At 40.4% G+C, this 24,387-nt stretch overlaps 1 protein-coding gene across 1 annotated transcript in view; it reads right to left on the bottom strand.

Annotated features, from left to right (window-relative positions):
• tenm4 (teneurin transmembrane protein 4) overlaps positions 1-24,387 on the bottom strand; it is a 113,531-nt gene that overhangs the window by 33,453 nt on the left and 55,691 nt on the right. The window contains exons 7-16 of the mRNA XM_020928547.2: positions 23,926-24,161; positions 18,224-18,379; positions 16,173-16,387; positions 15,633-15,843; positions 12,461-12,562; positions 11,700-11,894; positions 10,172-10,372; positions 7,776-7,961; positions 4,077-4,223; positions 3,085-3,301 (exon numbers count right to left, since the gene is read on the bottom strand). Coding sequence (XP_020784206.1) covers positions 3,085-3,301; positions 4,077-4,223; positions 7,776-7,961; positions 10,172-10,372; positions 11,700-11,894; positions 12,461-12,562; positions 15,633-15,843; positions 16,173-16,387; positions 18,224-18,379; positions 23,926-24,161 — 1,866 coding nt within the window. The remainder of the gene's footprint in view (positions 1-3,084; positions 3,302-4,076; positions 4,224-7,775; positions 7,962-10,171; positions 10,373-11,699; positions 11,895-12,460; positions 12,563-15,632; positions 15,844-16,172; positions 16,388-18,223; positions 18,380-23,925; positions 24,162-24,387) is intronic.

The raw sequence follows: 24,387 nt of genomic DNA, 5'->3' as shown, positions 1-24,387 counted from the left end.
TGCAGGGTTTCTCTGAGGTGTTTTCAATTCAGAACAGAAAGTAATGAGATAAGGAAGGTTTATTCTAGCAGTGCTCTAATTAAAAAAAAGTATTTATCTTTTTATTACGGAACACAAGAGAGCACAATAATAGGTCTGCAGATTGCGAGATGCGTTTGGTTATCAAGAACCTGACAGATTTCCAGGCTCACATCAGCCGCGCAGAAGTCGCATAAATTAGATCTGATCTTCAGTGCCACCAATCAATAGTGGGAAGTTATCCAAATTCACCTCCTAATCTGGCTGCTCTGATGAGCTGGGACCTTGCTGTATCACATCCCTGTTGACGTGTTCTGCCCTCATCATTAAACAGGACCCCCGCTCATGGTCAGTCGGCTATTCTGTAACCGTATGCAAAAAGTTGGTCCCTGAACAAATGCCTTACTGCCACATCTTCATTAGACCATGGCTATTTTTAATACATTTGGGTCTTAAACACTGCCACAAACTGGAAACAATTAACACTAGCGTGTTAGTAGCTGCCCTCAGCATGTCCTTACCACAGGCAAGATCATTCACCCCACACTACCCTGGTCCCCAGAAACCCAGTTTTATGTTAATTAGGCTAGCTCTCCTTCAGAGGACCTTGGCTGTCCACTGTTGCAATGTAAACAAGAGTGGTATTCTAAATTGTAGTGTGCTAACATAGATCTATCAGAGGAGCTTGACTTGAAATTATGACTACAGTTAACCCAGCTCTGGTATGGCAGTAGACTTTTAATCATTCGTGCTGACAGTTTATTTTAGAGTCTTGTTTGAAGAGGCAATCATCCCTTTTCCACAGACCGAGCTGTGAAAGTGGAACTATCTCCTTCCTGCCTCTGTGAACCACATGCAGAGACAATTTCTCTCTGTCAAGACAAATGATTTAAATATTGACACCAAATACTGCCGAAAGAGCAGCAGAGGATGCGTGAAGCATTGGCTGCAAAAGTCTCTATATGCAAAAGAATTTACAAAGTCAAACAGGACGCACACTGACATTTCTCTGACTTGAACTTTTTTTCCCCGATGATCCAAGGACAAAAAGATTTAGCACATATTATCATATAAAATTTTCTTTTATAGGGAAACAGTATACCTTCCAATTTATTTTAAACTGTCTAGTATCCTGTGCCTCTGAAACACAAGCATGCAAAAAGAGAGGGTGTAAATAATACTATTACTAATGTGATAGAAAAAAACAAAACAAAACAAAAACAAACAAAACAAAAAAGGGATTAGAGAGAAAAAAACACTGAAGCTCAACAGAGTCTAGCCCACATCTCAAGTTCAGGAAATAAAATGCACATAACATTTCTCAGACACTCTTCTGGACTTTTCCAGAACTCTCAGATTGCCGTCTGCCCCTGACAATAACAAAGTGAAACCAAAAAGATTTAAGAGCTTTAAAAAACATTTTCGCTTATATCAATTTTTAACACCTATATCATTCCCTTCCAGATGGTTTTGAGTGGACACAGACCCTGTTTACTATTCCACTCAGAGAACACTGCTCCAGTTCAGGCAGGCCAGGGCAGAGTGCAGACATTTTGTGCAGTTTCATTCAGTGGCACCTCTGCAGCTCTGTGTAGTGGTAAACATGTGAAAATGGCGTGCTACATGTCTACTCGCATCAGGAAGTGGTTAGAAGATCAATAAGAAGCTGATCAGGTGACCAGAGCAGGAACTAGGGAAAAATGCTGAGGCACTGCTTGTAAGGCCTAGAGTACTGTCATATCTGTCAGTGGGAGGGGAAAGAATACCCAACATGAATTATAGATTAGCACTGGTATTTTTAGGGAAGGCCTTAAACTCACGGCTCATCTCAGAATTCTTGATTTTACTTATTTATGGGTCAGCATCTTCTCCCTAGACAAGGGGATTACTCACGCTGCTAGTCTGTCTGCCAGTTACATCTGAAAATGTTGAGTGGTTCTTGAAAGCCAGAAAAATGTCAATGAGGGAAAATGTCAAAACGTGTGTTACAAAAGCTTTTCTCGAGTATCAGCTGGAAGTAGTTTACTACTACAGAGAATTCAGAAAGAGTTACATTACAGTGGGCACAGTTCAAGGAGATGTATATCTTTCAGTTTGATTATACCATAACGATCCACATGTGTGTCATCATTTCGGGTATAATTTCCACAAATCTTTACATTACTACAATGCACATAGTCTTATTGGATTTAAAGATGATATTAAACTGTAATTCATATGTAATATATCACTGACATTCTGCTGTGTATTATGTTGTTTGGTTTATTTGTTATTATCCCTGAGAACAAAAAAGAATAATTTTTGTGTTATACCAAGATTAGAATATATCCATAAGCAAGTGGAATGCAAATAAGCAGACACAGTTGTAAGCATTTAAAGATGAAAAGTGGAAAAAAAAACAAAGAAAAAGCCAGGGAATCAGAGGGGACTATGACAGACGTATTCTTGACATGAAAGCAGCTCACATTTCAGGGCCGGGGTGTCACGAGTTGCACCTCTGGGAGTGGGCCTCAAATGGATTACAGTAAAACTAATCACAATACATGAATATGAGATACGTTTTGGGCCAAAGAAGGCTATATGCTTTTTGCCAAATTTGATGTTTGTCCATCATCATCTGTCCATCATCCGTCTCGCAGAGCATCTCACATTTTCTGTCAAACTCAGCATCTTGCCATAGCTCATCCTTCCCTGGTTCCTGTGCCTCAGCCTGATATGGTTAAGTAAAGGCATGCATACACTTTCATTCCAACATGACAGTCAGGAGCTACATCAAGGGGCCAACACATATTTTAGCCTTTTTCAAGCCCCACAATAGCTTTGTTTAAATGTTTAAATGCACACCAAAATGTGTTTATTATCTGATTTCTGAACCTTTAAGATTATTGCAAACTACTAAATCTGGGATGTCTTATCACTAGATTCAGTCCCTTATTACACCTTCTGACTTTAGATACAGTTATAAAGGAAGAATACCCATTCACATCAAAAGCCCCATTTTTGGCAAAACAATACATATCATATAAATTTGTTTTTCTGGTATCATCTGTTAACATGGGGACTCACCTGCCATCGAAGGGATTGGCTCCGGGAATGACATGGGTACTGTCTTTGCCCACCAGAAAGTGAACGCGGTCATAGAACGTCTGCAGGTTGCTCTGTGTAGAGGACATCTGTGTCTCTTGGATGATGTCCAGGGGGTCCGGGGAGCCCACACACAGGGAGGTGGTGTGACAGCTCGACTGCAGACAGCAGTCAGGATCCATGCAGTCCACAAGGCCATCTGACAAGGGCAAACAAGCCTGACTTATTCAACAAATAATACAAATTAACACATTTAGTGATCTTACATTTTCTTTCGTGTGTTTGTTATGATACAATTGATAATCAATTATGCTACACAATACAAAAGAAAAGACACCCGCTCTGCTCATAAGACTGCGCCTGACTACATGAAACAAAAGAGTAAAAGAGCTGCTGTGCATTGCATTTTACTTTGCTTAAGTGGGTCATAGGACTTCCTACCCTTTGCTTTCAGGGACCTATCTGGCCAGATGGGTGATAAAAATAAACCGTGCTGTCAGGAGTCAGTCAAATCCCCAACAGTGCCCCGTCTTGCTATAGAGCGCTTTGTGGTCCCTGCACTGTGATGGGAGACAAACAGCTTTGGCATAAATAAGGGATGCTAGTGCATAGCGCAGCCCAGAATGAGGTCTACTAGAAAGGAAGTCACGTCTCCCTGCTGGCCTCTGGAGTGGCACACCCCCTGGCTGGCTCTGTGTGTGTGCCTGGCTCTGCTCGGGGCTAGTTTGAGGGCAGAGCAGCGACTTCCTCTGGGGGCCAGCACATTTTTGGGCTTAAGGCCTGCTTTTTAATAGAGGCCTCTTGTCCAGGTGACAGGCTGGAAGACATTCTTTACCTGTGTAAACTACTCTGTGCTAAACCCGCCTGGCAGAGTTTGAAGCACAGAAGGACATTTTGTAGTCCAATCATGTCGAGTTTAGAGTCCTTGTTGATTGTTGTCACAGAGCACTGCTGTGTCTTGTTTGTAATTTTACCTCCATCGTTGTCCTTGACATCACTGCAGGCCGTTTCCATGGAGGTGTCACAGCCAGTGCCCCTCCAGCCCAGCTGGCACACACAGTACCAGCCACTGTTTCCGAGAGTGCACCTACCATTTCCATTGCACAAACCTGGGCAGCCCTCTGTTCAACAGAAAAACAACAAGATAAATTTCAGAAAAAAGACAAGTTTAAAGGAGTAAATTAACAGAAACAAAAGATCTGCATAGGCGGCATATGGGCTGCTTTGATGACACCATCAGTTGATTAATTTGATACACCCTATGTGAAGCTCCTAATATCCCTTTGCAGTTAAATCAGATAAGATGGATCTTCTGAATCGATAAGTGCTCATTACTCTGGCTCAATAGCCTCCTGTACACGTGATACAAAGGAGAAGCAAGTATATGGTGACATTTCAGCACATAAATAGATCATTATTGTGGGATTTTAAAATTCAAAATTAATTGTAATTGCAGTAATGTGCTAATGCAATGAATGTACCTTAGTGCCCTTATACTGTAGACACCAAGGTACTTGTGAATCAAATCAAATCCATGAATCAATTATAGAGAATATAAGAGTGTAATGGGGGGGCTATCTGTGACCTTGGGGGTGGAAGTTGAAAACACTACTGCTGTAGGGTTGTACAAGTCACATGATCAGAGATGATCTCTTTTTTAAAGCATTAAACTGATCCAGAACCTCTCATATCTCTCTGCAGAGACCACCATCTCCAGATACTGAGAGCCCACGTCTGTCAAGCTTTATGTTGGTAAGCAAGCTGCTTTGATAGAGTGAAAGCTACGCCGATTCATTTTATCAGGCTGAAAGAGTAGAGCGGCTGTATCACTACTCTTGCTCACCTCAAACATGGAGACTAGAAGCCGACATAAAGAGAACTATTTATTAAACAGTAAAGATGTGAAAGTAGAGGCACAAAAAAGACATATAGTTAAAACCAATTAGTTAAAACTAATTGACTAACTACTTACCTAAACATCATTATTTATCATTAACTTCCCTCTACTGTAACAATTATGAAAGGCAGCTTACACACGACAGCTTGCGCTGCAATTTATCCAAACACATTTTATGGACAATTTCAGTGGACACCATTAAGTTTTAATAATTTAACCCGTTTTTGTCTGTGTTGTCTCTACTGGCAAAAGATTTTTGGGCAAAATACTGAGGGACTGCATTTATAAACTGACATCCTGCTCTGCTGGAGTGCCTTAAAAGCCATTCCTAATAGTAAATGTTATGTCTCCTAAGACTTAAACTCTTGCCATTCTTTCATTTAGTAAAAGAACAAAAAGACTTTAGTTTGACCAGTGGAGATGGATGATTAGTAAAGTGAATGTTTATTACAAGGATAAATACAGATCTGCTCACAGTTTGGCACCAGTTCGACTTAATTGGCTGGCTTTTCAGAGTGGAGCTCCTGCTGTGCTTTGCCCAAGCCTGTCTCAGACCGCTCCAACGTGAAGCCGCAAGCGCTCGTATAGGCCTCCTCTGGCAGCCGCAGCCATGACAGGTGGTCCATTACCAAGGACACAGGGAGAGTGAGAGCAAGCGCTGGAGGCAGGCTGGACATGGCGCCTCCACCCCCTGTATTTGCCCAGCACCAACCAGACCATGAACTCTTTTAATTAGACAGGATGCGGCCTCAGCACCTATCAGACTCTGCTCACAGCTGCACACTCATCCATAATGCATAGGCCAGTTATGAAGCCCCCTTTACCAACACATCCCTATTGAGAGAGCGAGGCCACACACCAACCACATCACATCAAAAAGTTTACTCACCAGGTGTGAAAGTGCTAAGTGGAGATTACTGTGTGACAATATGGCAAAAAGTTGATGGGGTGGGAGGCATTAAAATGGCTTGTCTTGGGTAGCAAGGGGAGTGTTGTAATGTCTGCATATGCTTATGTAGGGAAAGGGGTGTGTGTGTGTGTGTGTGTGATTTGTTAATGCTGGCTGAAGTGTCAATGGGACAAGGGTAAAAATAGAAGGAAAGGAGGAATGCCGTACCTTTCACTACCTTATCCAGATAGTGAGCTTGGGAGATAAAAGACAAGACATATAAGGGAGGTTTTGAACAGTGCCACTTCCATGACAAGACAAGGCAAGGCAAGGTGTTAGTTGACGTCGCACAGAGGTAAAATTAAAAAAGTTCAATCGTGAAACAGTTTCATGCATTACAGAGAAAGGAATAAACAAACAAAAAAAACATATGGCCAAAGATGAAGGACAGAACAACACTTACACTGGAAATTACAAAAGGATGTATTAAAAATAACACAGTGATTTATGAACAAAATGTCTTGGTAAAATTGATATATAAAAGCAACAAGATTGATGCACTGCCTCACTGAAATCTCTTAAGTAATATAGTACCAGGGTCACTGTGTTGAACAGAGGGCACTTTTAATCTCCAAACAGCTCTACCAAAGATGAGGTCACTCGAGGCTTAGACAGTCAAAGTCGGACCTCCTGAGCGGCGCAATATGTGGCCGACGCACAGCTCTATATGATGAAAAGTGATTTAAATTGAGATCTTTGGCTTCTTAATGGATAACACTGAGGAATAGTCTTGTAGAGGGAGTGGGGATCTCAATATGGCACTTGTAAAAGGGTCATCAATAATGTAGGGCTGGCGTATAAAACATTCACAGTCTCGAGTCATGGCAGTATACAAGGAGAATACAGGGAAGGAAGCTCATCCTTATAGAAAAACACAAAAGCTGTAATAGTTTGGACTATATTGACTGGTGTAGTGTGCTGAGGCAGAGGGGATCCCTGGTCTTTGTCCTGCTCTTTCCTCTGCTGCTGGAGCTGACCACTGCATGGTAATGAGTGTGCTGCATAAACAATGTAAGACCGCAGCTAAAATCTATAAAGCAATGATGAACAGCACTTAGAGTGTAGCGCTTAAAATATCAAAAATGCAGAAGAATTTATAGTGAAAATATTGTCACATCAACCAGCAAATCAGCAAATGTTTTTTCTAGTGATGTGTTTAAATTAACTTTTGGCTAAAATTACAATACATCAAAAAAGTTAATGGATACTGTCAATCGTGTTTTTTCTTTTCAATCTATGATCAAAGGAGGTACAGATAAATAATATAATAAAAGAAAACTAGCACATTTGAGTTTCTCCCCACTCCTACTATAATTGATTGCTCATTTACATACATGCTACTCTCACTTTCACTTTAAAACTTCGGGAATAAAAAAAAAAATTCAATGTGGAATGTTGTGGAAGAAATTTTTATAAACGCTGTAAAAAGGCATTACAAAACATTTATAATAAAGGACAAATGGTACACAAGTTGACTTAAAAGTGAGAATTTGAAATTAATTGTAAATGGGAAGGGAGTAAAGAAAGAGATGTGGAAAAGGATGAGTAAAATGAAAGGACACCTTAGCACATTCCCACATTAAAATGCATGAAGTCAAGCCTCAGATCCTTGAGTAAACCTGTTCATGCTTTACTGAGTTGCACAAATTCAATTAAGCATGCTTTTCCCTCACTTCTCCAACTGGACACTTCCCCTTATACACCAAGCGCCATACATAGGCAGGCAGACAGGCAGCCCACGCCTTTGTCTCCCCCCAAATGCACAGACAGATGCGGCTACACCCGGACAGTCACAGACCCAAACAAAAACCCCCTGTCCGCGCTTACCAATGGTGCAGTGCTCTCCGTTCCAGCCAGGACTGCATTCACACTTGCCGTCCTTGCAAGTGCCATGTTCGTTGCAGCGAGGGTGACACGCCCTCTGGTCACACCCAGCACCCATCCAGCCTTCGTCACACCGGCAGCTGCCCGACACACAAACGCCATGGCCACCACAGTCGGCTGCACAAATCTCTGTGGGAGACAGCGGACACAGAAAAGACAGAATAGGAGGGGGTAGAGGGGTAGAGAGAAGACGGGACGTGGCAACAAGGGTAGAGAAAAGACAAATCCAGGAGTTATTGTCAAGGAAAGGCGGACACGCTCCACTACCTTGTCTGATGACAGCTGAAAAGAAATTCCAGCACCTTATAAAGGCAATCCTTTTTGACAATACAAATCTAATAAGTCCATTACAAAGAAAAGACATGGGTTCGGGTATAGCCTTAGCAGACACATTTTCCCCTCCTGTCCTCTCCTGTCTGTTCAGCAAAAAAGCTGAAGAGAAATTAAAACACAAAAGAACCTGCAGAGTCACCAGCCATAAATATTTTTTCCCCCCACTTGGACCTTTTATACACAGATCACCATATGATGGTAAGATGAAAACAACAGGCAAATGGTGAGTTAGTGCAAAAGGTGGCCACTTTTTTAATGTTGGAGAAAATGTTACATCTATAAAGTGCAGAGGGACTGGACACAGAACAGAATGAAGCCTGTCTGATGCTTTTGTGGCATCTAAAGGGCCCTCCTGACAGGCTGTGATTGAGCCTGGGACATCATCTGTCTGATGAAGTCGAGGGACCAAAGAACCCACCACAGTACAAAGGAATTAAACATTGACAGATTACTGTTGAATCTCAATTAAATGTTAATCTCTTAACCATTTTTTTATGAAAACAGCTTAGCACTACATGCTCTCTGAAATAACAGCTATGCATTTTTGGATTATTAGCCAAGTTAATTCAAGTATGACTGCAGGGGACTGTATCTTATAATAAGTCAATTACTGCCTATTTTTTCATGGCCAGAAATTAAATTTGAGTGGTGATTTCCGAAACTATTCGTAAAATGACAATTGTGGTTTACAAATGATTAGATTAGCCTACATCTCATTCCTCTCTTGACACCTGTCACTATGGCACATACTATATAAAATAACTAAATAAAAGTCTTTCTTTATTAAAATCAAATTATATAATGTACATATAATTAATTATATTGTTTATTTATGGTTGAATAAATATAATTATTTTAGAATATTTTAATAACAAAAAGGAACATCTTGAGTATATTTGTGGAAAATACAAAATCCCAGCATTTCTGATTCTGACTCAGAGAAATCAAACCTGGATCAACAGTGGAGCCAGTTTTATTTGGACCAAAGGCAGTTTTAACATGATAATGATGCCTGCTGGTACGGTTGATTATTCATGGCCATTGGAGTCTATTGTGAAAAATGCCCAGTCCCTATGATGGTTGTTAACATTTAGACTGAAGAGCCATGTAAACAAAAGTTTCTCAGAACAGGCAAATGGAAGAATAAAACCACAAATATCAAAGTGCATAAAGCCCCAGGCAAAGTTTTAAAGCTATTACTACAAACTGTGCAGCACACAGGTTATGCAGTTTTGTTGTAATCCACATGAGTAAAATGAGTCTGGATTTTAAATCTGGTAAGGATGGGATAAAAACTTCATACAGTAAAACTGTATTTCATTTTCTGTTCACTAATATATGAGGTGAGAGGTGTCCGGCTGCACGAGTCCACCACCAAGCTTAGTCCTGTATTAGACCCAGAACGCTTTACAATGAACGGGATAAAGGAGGATCAAGAGCTAACTCATCATCATTTACAGAGCTCTCTCTCCGAGCGGCAAACTTCCCATTTCCGTCCGAATCCCTGGGATTACCTAATAGGTCATTGTGTCTGCTCGGAATACAATGGGATTCATGGATCTAAATAGCTGACGGTGTCTCCTGCTCAAGAAAAATGCCCAGAATACAAATGAGGCTGGACAAAACAATGTATCAAACTCAAACTGCTATATAGACATTGTTGCAGCATTTCCCCACAAAACTACACCTGCACTTAGCTGAGATCAAGCAACAGTTTGAAATGGGATTGCATGATTTCACATGTTTTACAGGGCTCTTAAATCATAGGTCATTTTAGCATAGTCCTTAGTGTAGGGAATCTTCTCATCTTTTCACTATAGCTGATGCTGCCATAAATGTTACAAAGAGTTAGATTTAGGATTACTCTGTTTTGCAGTGTTTTACTTTTCTGAAGCTGTCATCTAAAGAGGAAAATAAATCTGGAGCTTTTTCCTTATAGTCATAATATGAAACGTTTTCTTGTAGAGCAGTAAAAGGAAATGCACATCTCTGAGTGGGCCTCTTACCAGTGCCACAGTCATGGCCTGTCCAGTTGGGATCGCAGCTGCAGGTCCCTGTGTCTGCCAGGAAGGCTCCATGTCCAGAGCACTGGTCCATGCAGGACGCCCTGGGGCTCTCACATCCGGGACCGCCCCAGCCCACAAAGCAGTGGCACTCTCCCTGGACACACACCCCTCGGCCGGAGCATGTCGGGTCCAAGCAGTCCACTAAAGGGAGTCCAAAAATACAAAAAGGTCACCTGCTGCCTTCTTTTGTCAAACAGCTCTGTTTTTATTTAAACCCAAGTGTTGTGAACAGTGAAGGCTGCACCTGCTGATGGCTGAGGACCAAAACTCAAGATACACTGAAAACAGCATAAGGAGGTCCTTTATAACTGATTTTATAAAGATGCCAATTAAAAGACTGTTCACACTGTGCCTTATGGCAATAACCTCAGGTATTGCCCACGCTTCTGCTGGCACCACCCCATCACTTACAAACAAAATGACAGAAAAAGTATTAGATTGAACCCAATGGAGATGGACTTATTCCACTGATTCTTGTTTTTTCAATGAAGCACAAATCATACCTTTTTTATTTGTATATTTTTCTCTACAGTTATTTTGTTGGGTTGTTTACTTCATAATTTTTTATTTAATTTTTTATAATATTGCACATCTATGTCTAACACAACTTTGTGTGGGAGGGGACAAGAGTTTTGTGGGTGTAGACATTCCAAATAAAATGGTTCTTTGTATGACTCAATGGTCACATAGTTCACACAGATGGCAAATGGATGCCAAGTAAAAGCAGTCTGGACACTATAAGCAGCCAGCCACACCATGGCACCTCGCCTCCACGAGTATAAAGGCCGTTAGAGTAAGACAAACAGGATCTCTTGCCTTTTAGCAGATGGCTTAGGCGCATGGCACAAAGATCAGAGGCTAACTGACAAGAAACTCTCTCCTGGCAATTAATCATTGAGGCTGAAGGTCGGATAGAAGAAAGGTAAAAATGTTAAAGGGTGCGCGTACACATTCCCCTCCACTCCTTATGGCCCGACACTCTCCCCCAAAATAGAATAGGGGCCTATGGATGTCAGAAACGGTCATTTATCAAACTCCAAGGGTCCATTTTTCATCTTGAAATGAGAGCCTTCACCAAGTGACAAACACAATGGCTCTTTCAGTATGGTCAAGCCTTATCCAGCATCATCCACGGGCAACACCAAATAAATCAACATATAACGTAGTTTTCTTTCCCATAAATGGACACTAAAGTATTGGCACGGTTACTTTTCCACGTGATTTATAAAGCAAAAGTCACCTGCACGCATATTGTGAAAAGGTTATGTTTTACTATATGACTCATTACAGAGGATGTCCTTCCTTTATTACGAGTTGGACTGGAACATAAGCCATAACAACTTAATAGCTGTTCTCATTATTGTTTGGGAAATGTCAAGCAATAACAAGTTATAATGTTTATAGCAACCGTATTACAGACACTTTCACTAGTCTGGGACACATTATTGGGAGTTATTATGGCAGTCACCTTCTTCGCAGTTCTCTCCCTTGTAGCCTGGGTTACAGATACAAGTCCCTACGATGCACGTCCCATGGCCACTGCATGTGATGTCAATGCACTGGTTGGTGGGAACGTCACACTCTGAGCCCTTCCAGCCACTGTGGCACATACAGCGACCTTTAAGGTATTGACCATTCCCACTGCACAACACTGGACAGGCAGCTGTGAAAAGAGCAGACAGCACACACGCATTTGAATGGACTCTTCCAACCATAGCTTCAAAGGCTGTTTACGTATCACTAGGGTCAATGTGACAGTGGGGTCCCTACCATACTGTTAAATGTGTATCTTTTGAAAGGTACAGCACAGAAAGGTATTTCACTTAAAAGCTTAGAGTAAGACAATCCAGAGAGTAATAATATCGTTTGTATATGAGGATTATTAAGCTATGAAAATAAAACACCAATGATTCATAGGATTGTCACAACATTATAAGCCTGATAAAGTTATAACCCCCTTTTAGTATAAGCTTTAATTTATGGGTGGTTTTTGACTTAGAAGTCAAACTGGGGATGAAGAAAATCAATATCTTGCAAACAAAACAAAATATAATTTTGCCTAAGAATAAAACCAACCATTATGAAAGGATGGAAATAAATGTTCTTTTTACATACATGGGTATAAAAGGTTGATTTAACACCACACCATATCTGTAATACATCTTATTAGTAAACGGATAATATGTGTTTTGCATTAAATAAGCCACAGTAATACAGGAAGTGACTCACCTCTCCCACAGTCAGGCCCTTTGAATCCTAAAAAGCAATGGCAGGTTCCAGCTACACAGTCACCATTTCCAAAGCAGTTACTTGGACAGTCATCAATAGATTCTGCAAAAGGGTAAAAATGACATTAATGAGTAATGCAGTCTGATAAACAAATTGCCTCCCACACATTTTCCTGCGGCTGATTCTGATTCCTAATGACATTGGTAAGAACATGATCCACTCGTCTCGATGTTTCTTTCCTGCAGCTCACCAATTTGGAGTAAAGCTGTTTTTATTTAACAGAATCTAAAATGGCAACAATTACAATAAGATAAACATTACTAGACTGTTCTACATCTGTGCACAGACTTTCCCAATGGATGTCCAACATTTAATAATATACTTTCTCTACAATTCAGCGTTAAGAATAGAACTACTGTGCAGAGGGTTTCGAGATTTGCTTACAAGTATACACGTAAGCATTTATAAGCATTTCATACATAATACATTGTTGTTTTTAGTCGAAACCAGTTCCAAATACAAATACAAAGGATTTTAGGAAACAGGTGATCAGCACTGCACTCCCAATTATTTCCTCTATTTATCCTCATACCTTAGTCAGATATATTGGCAAAATAATTATTTCAGCTAGCGTATTCTGTCAGTAGTTCTTAGGAGAAAAATATAGTTCACAGATTTTTGAGGCTCGCGCAGCAGCAGATTTGTGGAACATGACACTGAGTAAATTAAACCTGAAATGGTGCTGAAAAATACCCAATCTTGTCCAGTGCCTCGAGGCTGCAATGCTCTGAGGCAAAACTTACTCAACAAAGAAGCTGCTGTGCTCCACAAAGGACTGGAAACGTGAGCCTATCTGTACTCTAGACAAAAGTCCATCATGACTGAAGATAAAATTCAAATAAAGAGAGAGAGACAGACAGAGACGGGAAAAAGATTTAGAAAAATTGCTGATGGTTCTATGCTCCGGGCCTGGCTTTACTAGGTTGAGTAAAAGAAGGCAGGAGATTCTGTCCTCGAGCATGGTGGAGGCAAATCAGTATTTTGGTCGTGCTGCAATGGTTTTCAACACAAATGTGGGAGCGCTGGGCTGTTTGGCTAAAAGCAAGAGAGGCTGCACAATGTGGGTATCTTCTTGGTTACAGTGTGTGAATATACTCTATGTCATTAAAATTCCACTCAGTAGAGCAATAATGCATGGGAAAGAGCTATGAAAGTCACAGCTCATGTATGTATTCTTACACAGGATAGTAGTTTATTTTTAGCATAGAAGGACAAGATAGAACCCACTGTTTCTATTTCCAAACACCATGCACATGTATTTAACTGAGATTATCTTTCCTATGAAGTCCAGTTTCAAACACACAACACCCGTATTTAAATTGACTGAAAGGAAGTGCAGAACTATTTCTGAAAGCTGACACGCTCAGTAGTCTGTGATCTCCAATGTCTATTGCTTGTGTTTCCTCTGAGAGCAGGGGGGCCATGAATATCTCTTAGCCACACACTCGACATAGGCCAACGCATAAATCATGGATTCCACCAAGCTTCATTGAAATTCATTACCCTTCATATCAGGGGAGCCAACTATTGTGCAAGTCTCTCTACTTGGTGAGGACAGAGGAGCATGCAGTGGGCATTTTTAATCAGTGCCTTGGTGTGTTCTCAGAGGATGCTCAGTACCTATGAATGATGGCTACTTGTGTGTATGGAGAGTCCTACAGAATGAGGTCTGTTATAGAATAAGACAGAGTCCCCACATAAAGCCATATCTGGGTTCAAGCATGTCTGGCTCCAGGAAACAGTGATAAATTGCTTTAAAGTCCAAATACTGTAAATATACACACAATAATATACTGCCATGGGGTTATGTAATGAGGTTGGCAATATTACAGTGTATGTGGTGAAATCATAAAAATAGTAAAAAACAATACAAAGATACCATTTTATTTAGTTAGTTTAAAGGGAAATGAAGATCAATCAGTTTATTTAGCAAAGGAGTTATTTTACTACATTGTCTTATAGTGGTCATTATGGAAATCCCCCACATGAGTACATGTAGACTGTTCCATTTGAAGGTCAATGCTGTCTCTACCATGGCTCAATACAATTCAGGCAGGAGGTGAGATTCAATTTCTGCTGAAGGGCACTTAACCGATGACCCATTTTGGAAAGGGCCCCAGTGCCTCCCTCTGAGCTGCTGTGGGCAGATCAGCTCTGATACAAATGAACAGAGGCAGAATGCTCTGACTAACACTGTCCAGCCCCATCCAGCACTTTATCTTCAACTGTTTCAAACCACATGAGGCCTCCATCTACACCTAGTAGGAAGTATGCTCACGTAAACAGGCTGCCCGCACTCTGGCCGCACTCCCTCTCCTCGTGTCATATTGTATATTAGGAATTAAATTACAGCAGTTGTTGGCACAGCAGGGGCCATAGTGCATCTCCTGTCTGTCTCCTCTCGGTGTAGCGCTGGTGTTGAGGACAGCTCCTCATCGATCTGCTGCCTGGCACAACCCTGTCACAGATGGACTCTGGCCCAGGAGCTTTTAATTAAAGAGCATGTGAGAACAGCTCCCAGCTGCCATCCCCGCGAAAGCCGACACCTCAGGCCCTCTCACACCTCGTGTGATACAGCGGCGCTAATCAAAGACGTTTATGAGAGAACAAAGAGGAGTGTACAAAATGAAATGACGTTCATTAGGAAGGACACAAGTTGGAAACAGAGACATATGCCTCACTGGAATTTGTCAGGGACAAGAAATATCACCTCCACTTTGATATATGGAAAACAGATGGAAATTGGAACAAACCGTGATCAAAAATGGCACTAGCAGAAGGGTACAATCATCCTTTGAATTGTATGCAAATGGATCCCAGAAGCTGGACCCCTGATTTGCTCAGAAGACACTCAGGCTAATGAGGATATTATGATCTCTCAATGCCCTACTCAGGGGCATGGCAGGATAGCACTGATGTCCTGATTTTTTGTAATATTCAACTTCACCTTGATTAACCCACACTTTTCTCAGCTATTGAAATCTGCCCAAAATTGTGTCTGACTCATGTTCTGGTCTGCACTGTTGCTGTAAAGTGGCGCTGCCTGCTATTACAGGGATTAGGTGGATTACTATTACACGTTTTGTGGGCAGGTCACGCCCAGGGCACTCACCTATAGCAGTGGTGAGGAAGGAGACCGTCTCTGTTTCTTTTCCATCGTTGTAGATGGCCAGGTGCCAGATGCCTGTGTCCAAGTACTGGATAAAGCCTGTGTCGTGAGTGGTAATGGGAACCAGGCTCCTCTGCAGGGCCACGGGGCCCTCCAGGCCATGGGTGTCCTGCACCAGAAGCCTTCGCCCATCCAGTAGTTCCACAAAGTCAAACTGCAGACAGACAGACAGACAGCGTGAGGGGCCTGGCAGATTGGACCGCAGACACACTATTAGGGCGACACACGAGCCTCGAGTGCTTTCAGCTCTCTTTATAGCCTGCATCATTTGGTCAGCATGAATAACTCATCATTCCAGAGGAGCTGGAGTAAGTCTTGGCACTTGGATGAACTGTGATAATTTCTTGGCTTCAATATCTTAAGTGAAAAACTTTGTTAAAATGAAAGTATGAATGAATTTTCATTAACAACAGCAAAATGACTATTCTTCATTAAAGTAAATATTACAGAATAAAACTTTAAACTAATGAAAATGGGTTCTACCTGTGTGTGTGATGGAGGTAGTCCTCTTCTTCCATAGATTCCGACTAAGGCATCTTTGCTTAAGGACACGTTGAACTTCAGGTACATGGGATGATCAATGAAGACCTGGGACCTCCAGAAGATACCAGGAGGAATCTGCTGTGCGACCTTGCGCCCAATGTCAATCTCACCCATATCTATATAGCTGTCATCTGGGAACAAGCTGTCCAATTTGCCTGCATTGCACACAGAGTAAATCGGTCAAAGAGATCACACCATTAATCCAGCATGAGCAGACCGGAGTGAGTGAGTCTGCTGAAGCATGATAGTCTGAACACATCACAGATATTCAATCACACTGCTGACAGGCAGAAGAAAAATATAATGAATGACCTCTGTGCCCACTGCCCCCGATTGTAGACCTATAGGTGATAACAGATAAAAATAAAAACAGTGTAGGTATAATCTGCTCTCAAAAATAATCACAATACATTTTCAAGTCAAATAAATGTTTAAGTTGGTTTAAACTGAATCAATGTAATCAAACATTTCCTGAAAGACAATTATAATTACTAAATAAAAGTAATAAAAGCTATTACAGCACTTCTTTCATTTCACTTACAGGGTTGGGTAGAGCGAATCAAGCAGGAATATGTGTGTAAATTAGAAATAGGTTTACGGCCAGATGTCACAAAATTACACTAGTTCATGCCTCCCGTGGTTAGATTAAAACACTTGAAAATATCAGTCTTGGGATCTATATAATATATCTTACATTAGACTCAGTGGAAATAGTAACATCTGCTGGCCCATGTAGATGAGCTAATTTCTGTCAAGATGGCTGCAAAAGCGCCATAGCAACTCTCCCCAGGACATAGTGACAGACACAGCTTTAGGTTAAATGTGGCGAGGCAGATGGCGGCCTTCACCAGAGTCCATCAAAAATATTACATTTTATCAGTGCAGACAAGTTTGGCCTTGGATAATACTGTTTGGATCCATGCACACTTTTATGTTAATTTATAATATATGTGATAAGATTACTTCTTTAAAATCATATCACAAAAAAAAAACAAAAAAAAACAGAAGAGGAATTGAAATTATTTATCTCCATGAACACAAGCATTAGCTGTATCTTAGTCCAGATCTGTGGAGAGGCGACCCCACTTAATGTAGAATGAGTATTTTTGATGGTATATAGCAATACAAAAATGGCAGTACTATAGACATTAAGGAGACAAGTTGAATGGCCTACTGTGAAACTTTTCAGACAAATTAATAATGTAAATATGTCTCTATGGAGACATGCATTTGGTGTGTCCTCAACCAGAAAGGTTTAAAGCTGTTGTATAAATAGGTCATGTTGTGTCATCATCGCCTTTATAACCTTTAGTTTAGATAAATCAATGTTTGCTTTTGACATAACAGCACAAAGGAAACTTATTTAGAAATCTGTGGCTATTGATTTTCTATCAGCAGTAGCAGGCAGGCATGGGTGCACTAAGCTCAGCTGTATTCATGCTTGTTGTTAGCTAAACACACTTTGGGCTGTCTGGTAAATGGAAAAGACAACTTCTGGATTCATCTATATGGTAATACTCCCATTTTCTACCTTTTGTAGTGTGCCAGTGGCAAATCACAGGGCTAAATCTGAGCACATTTGTGCACGAATAGGGCACGGCAAACTTTCCGGATGGTACTGAGGGGGGAGCTGGCAGGAGTAGCGGCCGGAGCTCTGAGATGAAAGGCTCACATGGGTTTCTAAGGGGGACGGAGGGGCTAATCCGCCTGCAGTCCCCTAAGCCTTCCCATTTTCTCCCTCCAGGAACAAATAACACTTTCCCACTTACAACAACTTTTATGGGATTACAATGCAGATCTGTGTGCATACACTGTGTAGACTGCCAAACATCAAACTCACACATAATAGAAATACCAGGCACACTAGAGCTCTTAAAATGTCATCAGTAAATTAAAGATTACAAAAACTTTTTGCACACGTGCCTTGAGATTCATTTGGCTATCTCAAGAAAAAAACAAGATCATGCCTTCAGTAGTAATCCGATACTTACTGTCATCTTTTCCTTTGATTTCCAGGCCTGTGTTGCCCTGCGGTGAGAGGCTCAGGTCTGTGGGGAAGGGTAGGCCACTTGTATTGTCTTCTGAAAGCTGGTACAACTGTCGCTGTGTTGGCTGTAAGTGCCAGTTCAACCCAAAAAGGTGCATGGCTAAAAGGACAACAAAAAAGGAACCAACACAGTTTAGTCAAGGGTAAAGCCCTATATATCAGATTTATATTGTAAAATATTCCATAAATGTGAATATTTAAAAAATTCGATTCAAAAGGTTAAGGTTATATTAAATATTAATAGCAACGCACTAAACACACAATAAAATAGTTCAAACATTTATTACACAATAATATATGGGTCAAGTGAAATTTTATTAATTTTACAAATAACCACTGGTCCTACTTCTGTGGTTAATCGGTATGCTTACATGGCATGCACAGTTTACTCAGAGTACTCTCTTTATCTTGTTTCTCCAGAAAACTGGTCATACCACTGTTGTTCCAGCCTACACGCACATCAAAAAGCTGAGCAGTTGCAGGGCTAAGAGAGTTTATAACTTTATAAAGCTGTAAGATGGCGAAACAGGAAGCCAGTGCTAAACAGTGCTAAGTTTAATGGTTAATGACACTTTGAGAAAGTGCTGAGTAGTGCGATCTGGTGATGAATGTGATGCTGACCCCACAGGACAACATCTGTCTCTACACAGTGGCAAGGTCTATCCCTGGTGCCTCGTCATTCCTCCAGCCCCATTACCTTACCAGGCCTGTGCAAAACTAGAGGACAAAGGGGAGACACATTACCAGAGAGACACCATAGGGCGGTTTCAATGTGAACACCGTGGCTGAAACATGCTGATATTTTACAAGGTCGACAAAAGAAATGTCCTCTGGAACAATTGCAACCAAGTGCAGGCCGCAGGAGGAGGGGCAGAGCATGACAGATCACCAATAAGAGAATGGACAAGACGAGCTTAGCAAGGCAAAAGCCACCTCCGAAGTCAACAGTCAGCAGAAAACCCAGAAACTCAATAGAGCTATTTTATTGGTTTGCTGCTTCTCTTAGCTACTCAAATAAATACCAACAACACAATTCAATTAGGATTGGTAAGAAGCCAGGTGAGTGATTCAAATGTTTCAATCTAGAAGTCCTTGTACTTGCATACAGTGCTTTTAGAATCAAGAATACAAGTTGTACCTTGATCTTTTGCTAACCCAGATGTTAACTTTTACTGAATTATAACATTAAGTGACATTTTAAAAAAGTTTTCTTTTTGAATACTTGGTGCTACTCTGACAAATGAGATTCTTGGACTCATTTGAAGGATATTTTTAGGTTCCATAAAAGTTAGGCTCTAAAGACATTTGGACCATTAATTCAGTTGGACTGCAGAGTGAAAAAAAGATTTTCCTGGTGTGTCAAATGTTCCCTTCAGTTTTAATGATTAAGGCCCGATATATTTCTTTAAATTGCACATAAATCTTTGTACATTTTCAAGCTGTCATTTTAAACTACCTCAATTAACCATTTGAAATGTGCTTAATTAATATAAAAATCAAACTTGAGACAATAATGTGCTGCACTGAGCTGAGGCCATCATAATAAATCTCTCTACTTTAAATTCAACACGGACCTCTCCAGTATGCAGTGTTCTTACCAAGGCCCAGTTATGGACTCTAAATTGGTTGAATATGCCACATGAATAAGACAAGTAGCAGATCAAACCAGAGCTGGATACTAGGACACACACAAAGCAAGGCACTGGTTGTTCCATTTGCATTGCCTTTGTATTCTGGGTTAGACTTTTGAAAGGCATAGATAAGCAACAACTTCATCATCAGAAAAATGTCTGTCCAGTCCCTTTGGATGTCATTATGTCTATGACGCACCGTGTGGGGAGATAAATGGTTTTGTTTGTCAGTTCGTAAGTTCCAGAAGCCATTATCTATGATTTGTGTTGTAAAATAGACTAGCTAAATGGAAAGCAGTCAGTATATGTTTCTGGCAGGACCGCTGCAAAGTCACCAGGCGGGTGTCATTCCAAGTGTCCTATAATCACGTCTTTGTGCGCCCTGTTTTTCATCCCCACCGTCCCTCAGGCCTCTAATGGAAAAATGCTAGAGAGCCTACTCCATCCTTTCCCCAAAGACGTACTCAAGCCCCTTCTTGGTAAATGTGATACGCAGAGCACTGGACCCGAGCCAGTCGAGAGCCTTGCTATTTGCTTGTTTTCTTGCTCCTTAAACTTTGCAAACAGTTACAATGACACTGCTGAAATTGGCTAAAAATGTAGACAGCTTGTAGGAATAACAAGGTAGCCCTAATGAGATGGCCACTGGCAGAGACAAGCTGCGTCTGAGTTCCACTGATGCCACTGACCTGTCAAGACTAGAACACTTGCAACCACTGCCCATTTTGTCCAAGAGCGTATGTTGTGCCCTCCTTTCGTTAGACTCTTGGCAGGAAGTTGGGTCACGCTATGTGCCAATTAGGGAACAGAGGTAGAGTAGAAGTCTTCTCAGCCAATCTCAGAGCCCTGCTTATGGCTGTGGGTCACTTGCCAGCATTTCTGTGCTTCCATCCTGAGATGTAGAGAGCACTTTTTCACTAATGCACATTTCAAGGGTAACTGTAATGAATCTCCTTTTTAAAAAAACAAGAAACCATCTAAAAAGGCAATAAATCATATGGCGTTTCCAAAAACAGTAGGCCATGGCCTAAAATTGCTAACCCCCTCCAATTAATCTCTTTGAAAACACTTGAACAATGAAGTGTTAAATGCGGCAGCTATCCGTTGATCATTCCTCACTTAACTACATCCACTCTCTTTCTGTAACACTCCATAGCATAAATCACCTCTTACAGTAATATTATGTAGAGGGCCATTTTAATTTGCACTCTCCTGGAAAATCGCCCGGCTCTCCAACAAAACAGCATCACTCACAGGCTGACGGGAACATCAAATGGAGCATGTATATCATCTGCATCTTAACATTTGTTCACCTGTCTCTTGGTTTTAAATAGATTTTAGTTTGAAAACTAAAAGCCGAAAAGAGAAAATCACACTGCAGACTAATGTGATGCATTTAGTTGGAGGGGGTATTTGTATTGTGTGGGTTTGACATTTCTACATTTTTCACCAACACCAATTGAATTTCTAATTAATGTTTTGGTTAAAGAGATGTTTGACAGACAAAATATCCTCAAACTAAAATGTGAATAACTGTTTTAACCATTTTGGTGGGTGAGAAAATGTGCATGGAATATGGTTTATGCTGTCAAATGAGCATGACTCACCATTGTTATAAAAGATACTAGCAGGGAAATTTATGATTCGTGATTATATAAGAATATCTCCTACCGAGCAGTAAATTACCTTTATCAGAAATTCCCTCTCTTGGCTATAGCATTAAAGCAAAGTGTTTTTGTATTAAGTTTATTGTAGCTTTTATTTTATTTTTTATAGCTCTATAGTTAAAAATACATCCACAATTTAGAAAAGGAAAAATCATATCCAATTAAAACAGCAACTATTAGAAAGACATACCCAGAGGAAAACCTCACTTTGAGCTTTGTGAACTTGTGCCTATTTTTTAAAATCTGTGACAAAATGCAGCCAGACCACCAACATCTGTCAGGAACCATAATTGGGTTCATTAGACATCTCACCCAGAGTCACCAATTACAGACCTCAATAATTAATAGCACTCGGAATTAGATATATTTTCTCATCAGCGTTTAATTAAATACGGTCCTTGTTCTTGATTGGAAGCCTTGCTCTGGGTGAGGGTTGGTCTCCAGCATGTTTGCTCCTGGTGCACTGGAAGATGTTCTGAGATTTACAGTCTGGTAATTGCCGTGGTTGATGAAGAGCCATCAAACGGCTGGGGCTCACTGAAGGTTGACCTGGTCACAAAGAGGTGACACAAACTTCATATCTATCAAGACTACTTTCAGCAGTTACTATGTTTTCACTACAAAGTATACTATACATACTTCTGTTAAGATAATTACTATATCAACTCAATATATGAAAGCTGGAACAACATATTTTCAAGCTGAGTATTTATCATGTGTACAATTTCTTTTCAATAGTTGGAAAATTTTTGCTATTTTTCAGTAATATGGTAAGATTTGAGTCGTAGAGGGTAGAATAAATACCTATGTAATACCTATTTATTATTGGTTCCTTCTGCTATTTATTTGTTGCAGCTCAAGCCTTTCAATGATAAAATAGATTTAAAAAATGGTTTACTGGAATTATCTCCTTTGTGTCAGTGGCATTAAGTAGTTTAAATATTATCTTTTTATCACAACATTTCTATGTGACAGGCTTAGCAATACATACTAATTTACCTACAAAGTATTATATGCTATTATCCCAAAATGACAAAAACTGTGACTGAAAAATAAATTGCAATCAAACCAAAATAGCAGCAGCAATTATTAAATCAGAAAGGCTGCAATTATTTAAATAACATAATGCCTCCTTAAAACAAAATATCCTGGCTTATTGTGTAAAAAACCCTGCTAACTCTGTAGTTGATACCTTTACAAACATGTTCAGGTAAATCTGGTATTTTACAACAATCTGTGAACTTAAACAACTGCAGAGCTCTTGCTGCTAAAGCGTTATAAACCACAGACCATATTTGAAGATTTTGCAGATAAACAAGATGCTGCATTATCAAATTTGAATATCGTCTCTGGGGAAATGACAGCAGTCAAAAAGAGCAGGACTAATTTAATGTCATTGCTGCAAAGATATCACAGTCCATAATCGCTGGCCAGCTGGGACCTGGCTGTGCTGGTTAGGAAATCGTCTATCAGAAAAAAAAAAAAAAAAAATTCTACATGTGGAGTCTCTCTTGTGTGATGGCTGATGTCTTTTTAATTCATTCCATATCTGACCTATTCACAAGAGCAAGAAAGTGGCGTACCCATCTGCAGATTCACTCGACCCAATCTAAGAATGATAATGTTATTTCAGATGAGGTGTGTAGGCGAGGAGTCAATCTGTGAATCCCTATATACAGTAAGTCATGCAAATAGGAAGGGCACATTCAATACAATTAAATAAAGGAATTTTCCCATGTGGATTTTTGTCAATATTTGTCTTGTTGTCGGTGCCGATAATAGATAGCTGTTGATACCGATATTAAGATTAAAATCCATAGCAATCCATAGGTTACAAATTCATGTCAAGTTATACAAAAGTTCATTAATCTTTTCACTTTTGTACTGGGATATTAAATCATTTGTTGCATTGTTTAAACATACAGCTACATTTTAAGTCTACTGTAATTGCTCTATTTTATCCAATGTTACTTATTACTCTTTTTGTATAACATAAGGCAATGGAGAATTGAGCAGCTTAAAAAACAATCAATATGTGTGGAATCTCTCTGATTTGACCAATGTTGATCCTGGACACAGCATAGGGTGGGCAATCCTCTATGTCAGGGGTTCTTAACCTTTTCAATCTCGGGGCCCAACTTTTTCTGAACTAAGTAACCTTGGGCCCTATTTCATATTAAATGCATTATATTGTACTGATTGTGGGGCCCCAAAGAAGGTGGTTCCGACCCTACTTTGGATCTCGGCCCTATGGTTAAGAATCACTGCTTTATGTGTTATAATACGGGGGTATTTTGAGCAGATAAGATGTATACATAGAGAGCAGAGAGTAGTAGTTTTGGACTTACCAATAAAATAAGCCAAGAGGAACAGCAGAGTGACTGAGATGAGGATGGCACTGAGAGCAGCACATTTCCAGTTGCAGTGCTTGTACGGCTTTTTCAGGCTGAAGGCAGGCCGTGAGAATGTGTTTCTGGGGAGGGGTCGAGGAGGAGGTGAGTACACTGTGTTGGAGGTCAAAGGGTATCCCGGGGAGGTTGTGCAATACATTGGTGATGTTCCACCTGGCTTGAACAAGAAGTGCCTAGAAAAAAAGCAGGTAGTGATTCATTTCATATAAGAATGAAATAAACATGCTGTTGGGAAGTCCCTGGCACTATAATTCTGTAACCCAGTTTAAATGTTCCAATGGAGTTTCATAAAGGATTTTATTAAAGAAAGTGATAAACTAGCAGATAGAGTAGGTATGCTTCCACTGTTATAGAGAACCATGCTTAAAACATGTTATTCAAAAATATGCCTCTGCCTGA

Source organism: Boleophthalmus pectinirostris, unplaced genomic scaffold, assembly GCF_026225935.1.
Source record: "Boleophthalmus pectinirostris isolate CB_2022bp ecotype Guang Dong unplaced genomic scaffold, ASM2622593v1 HiC_scaffold_9, whole genome shotgun sequence".
In the NCBI taxonomy this organism is placed as follows: Eukaryota; Metazoa; Chordata; class Actinopteri; order Gobiiformes; family Gobiidae; genus Boleophthalmus; species Boleophthalmus pectinirostris.
The sequence above is the reverse complement of the archived record's forward strand: the minus strand, read 5'-3'. Positions and strand labels throughout refer to the sequence as shown.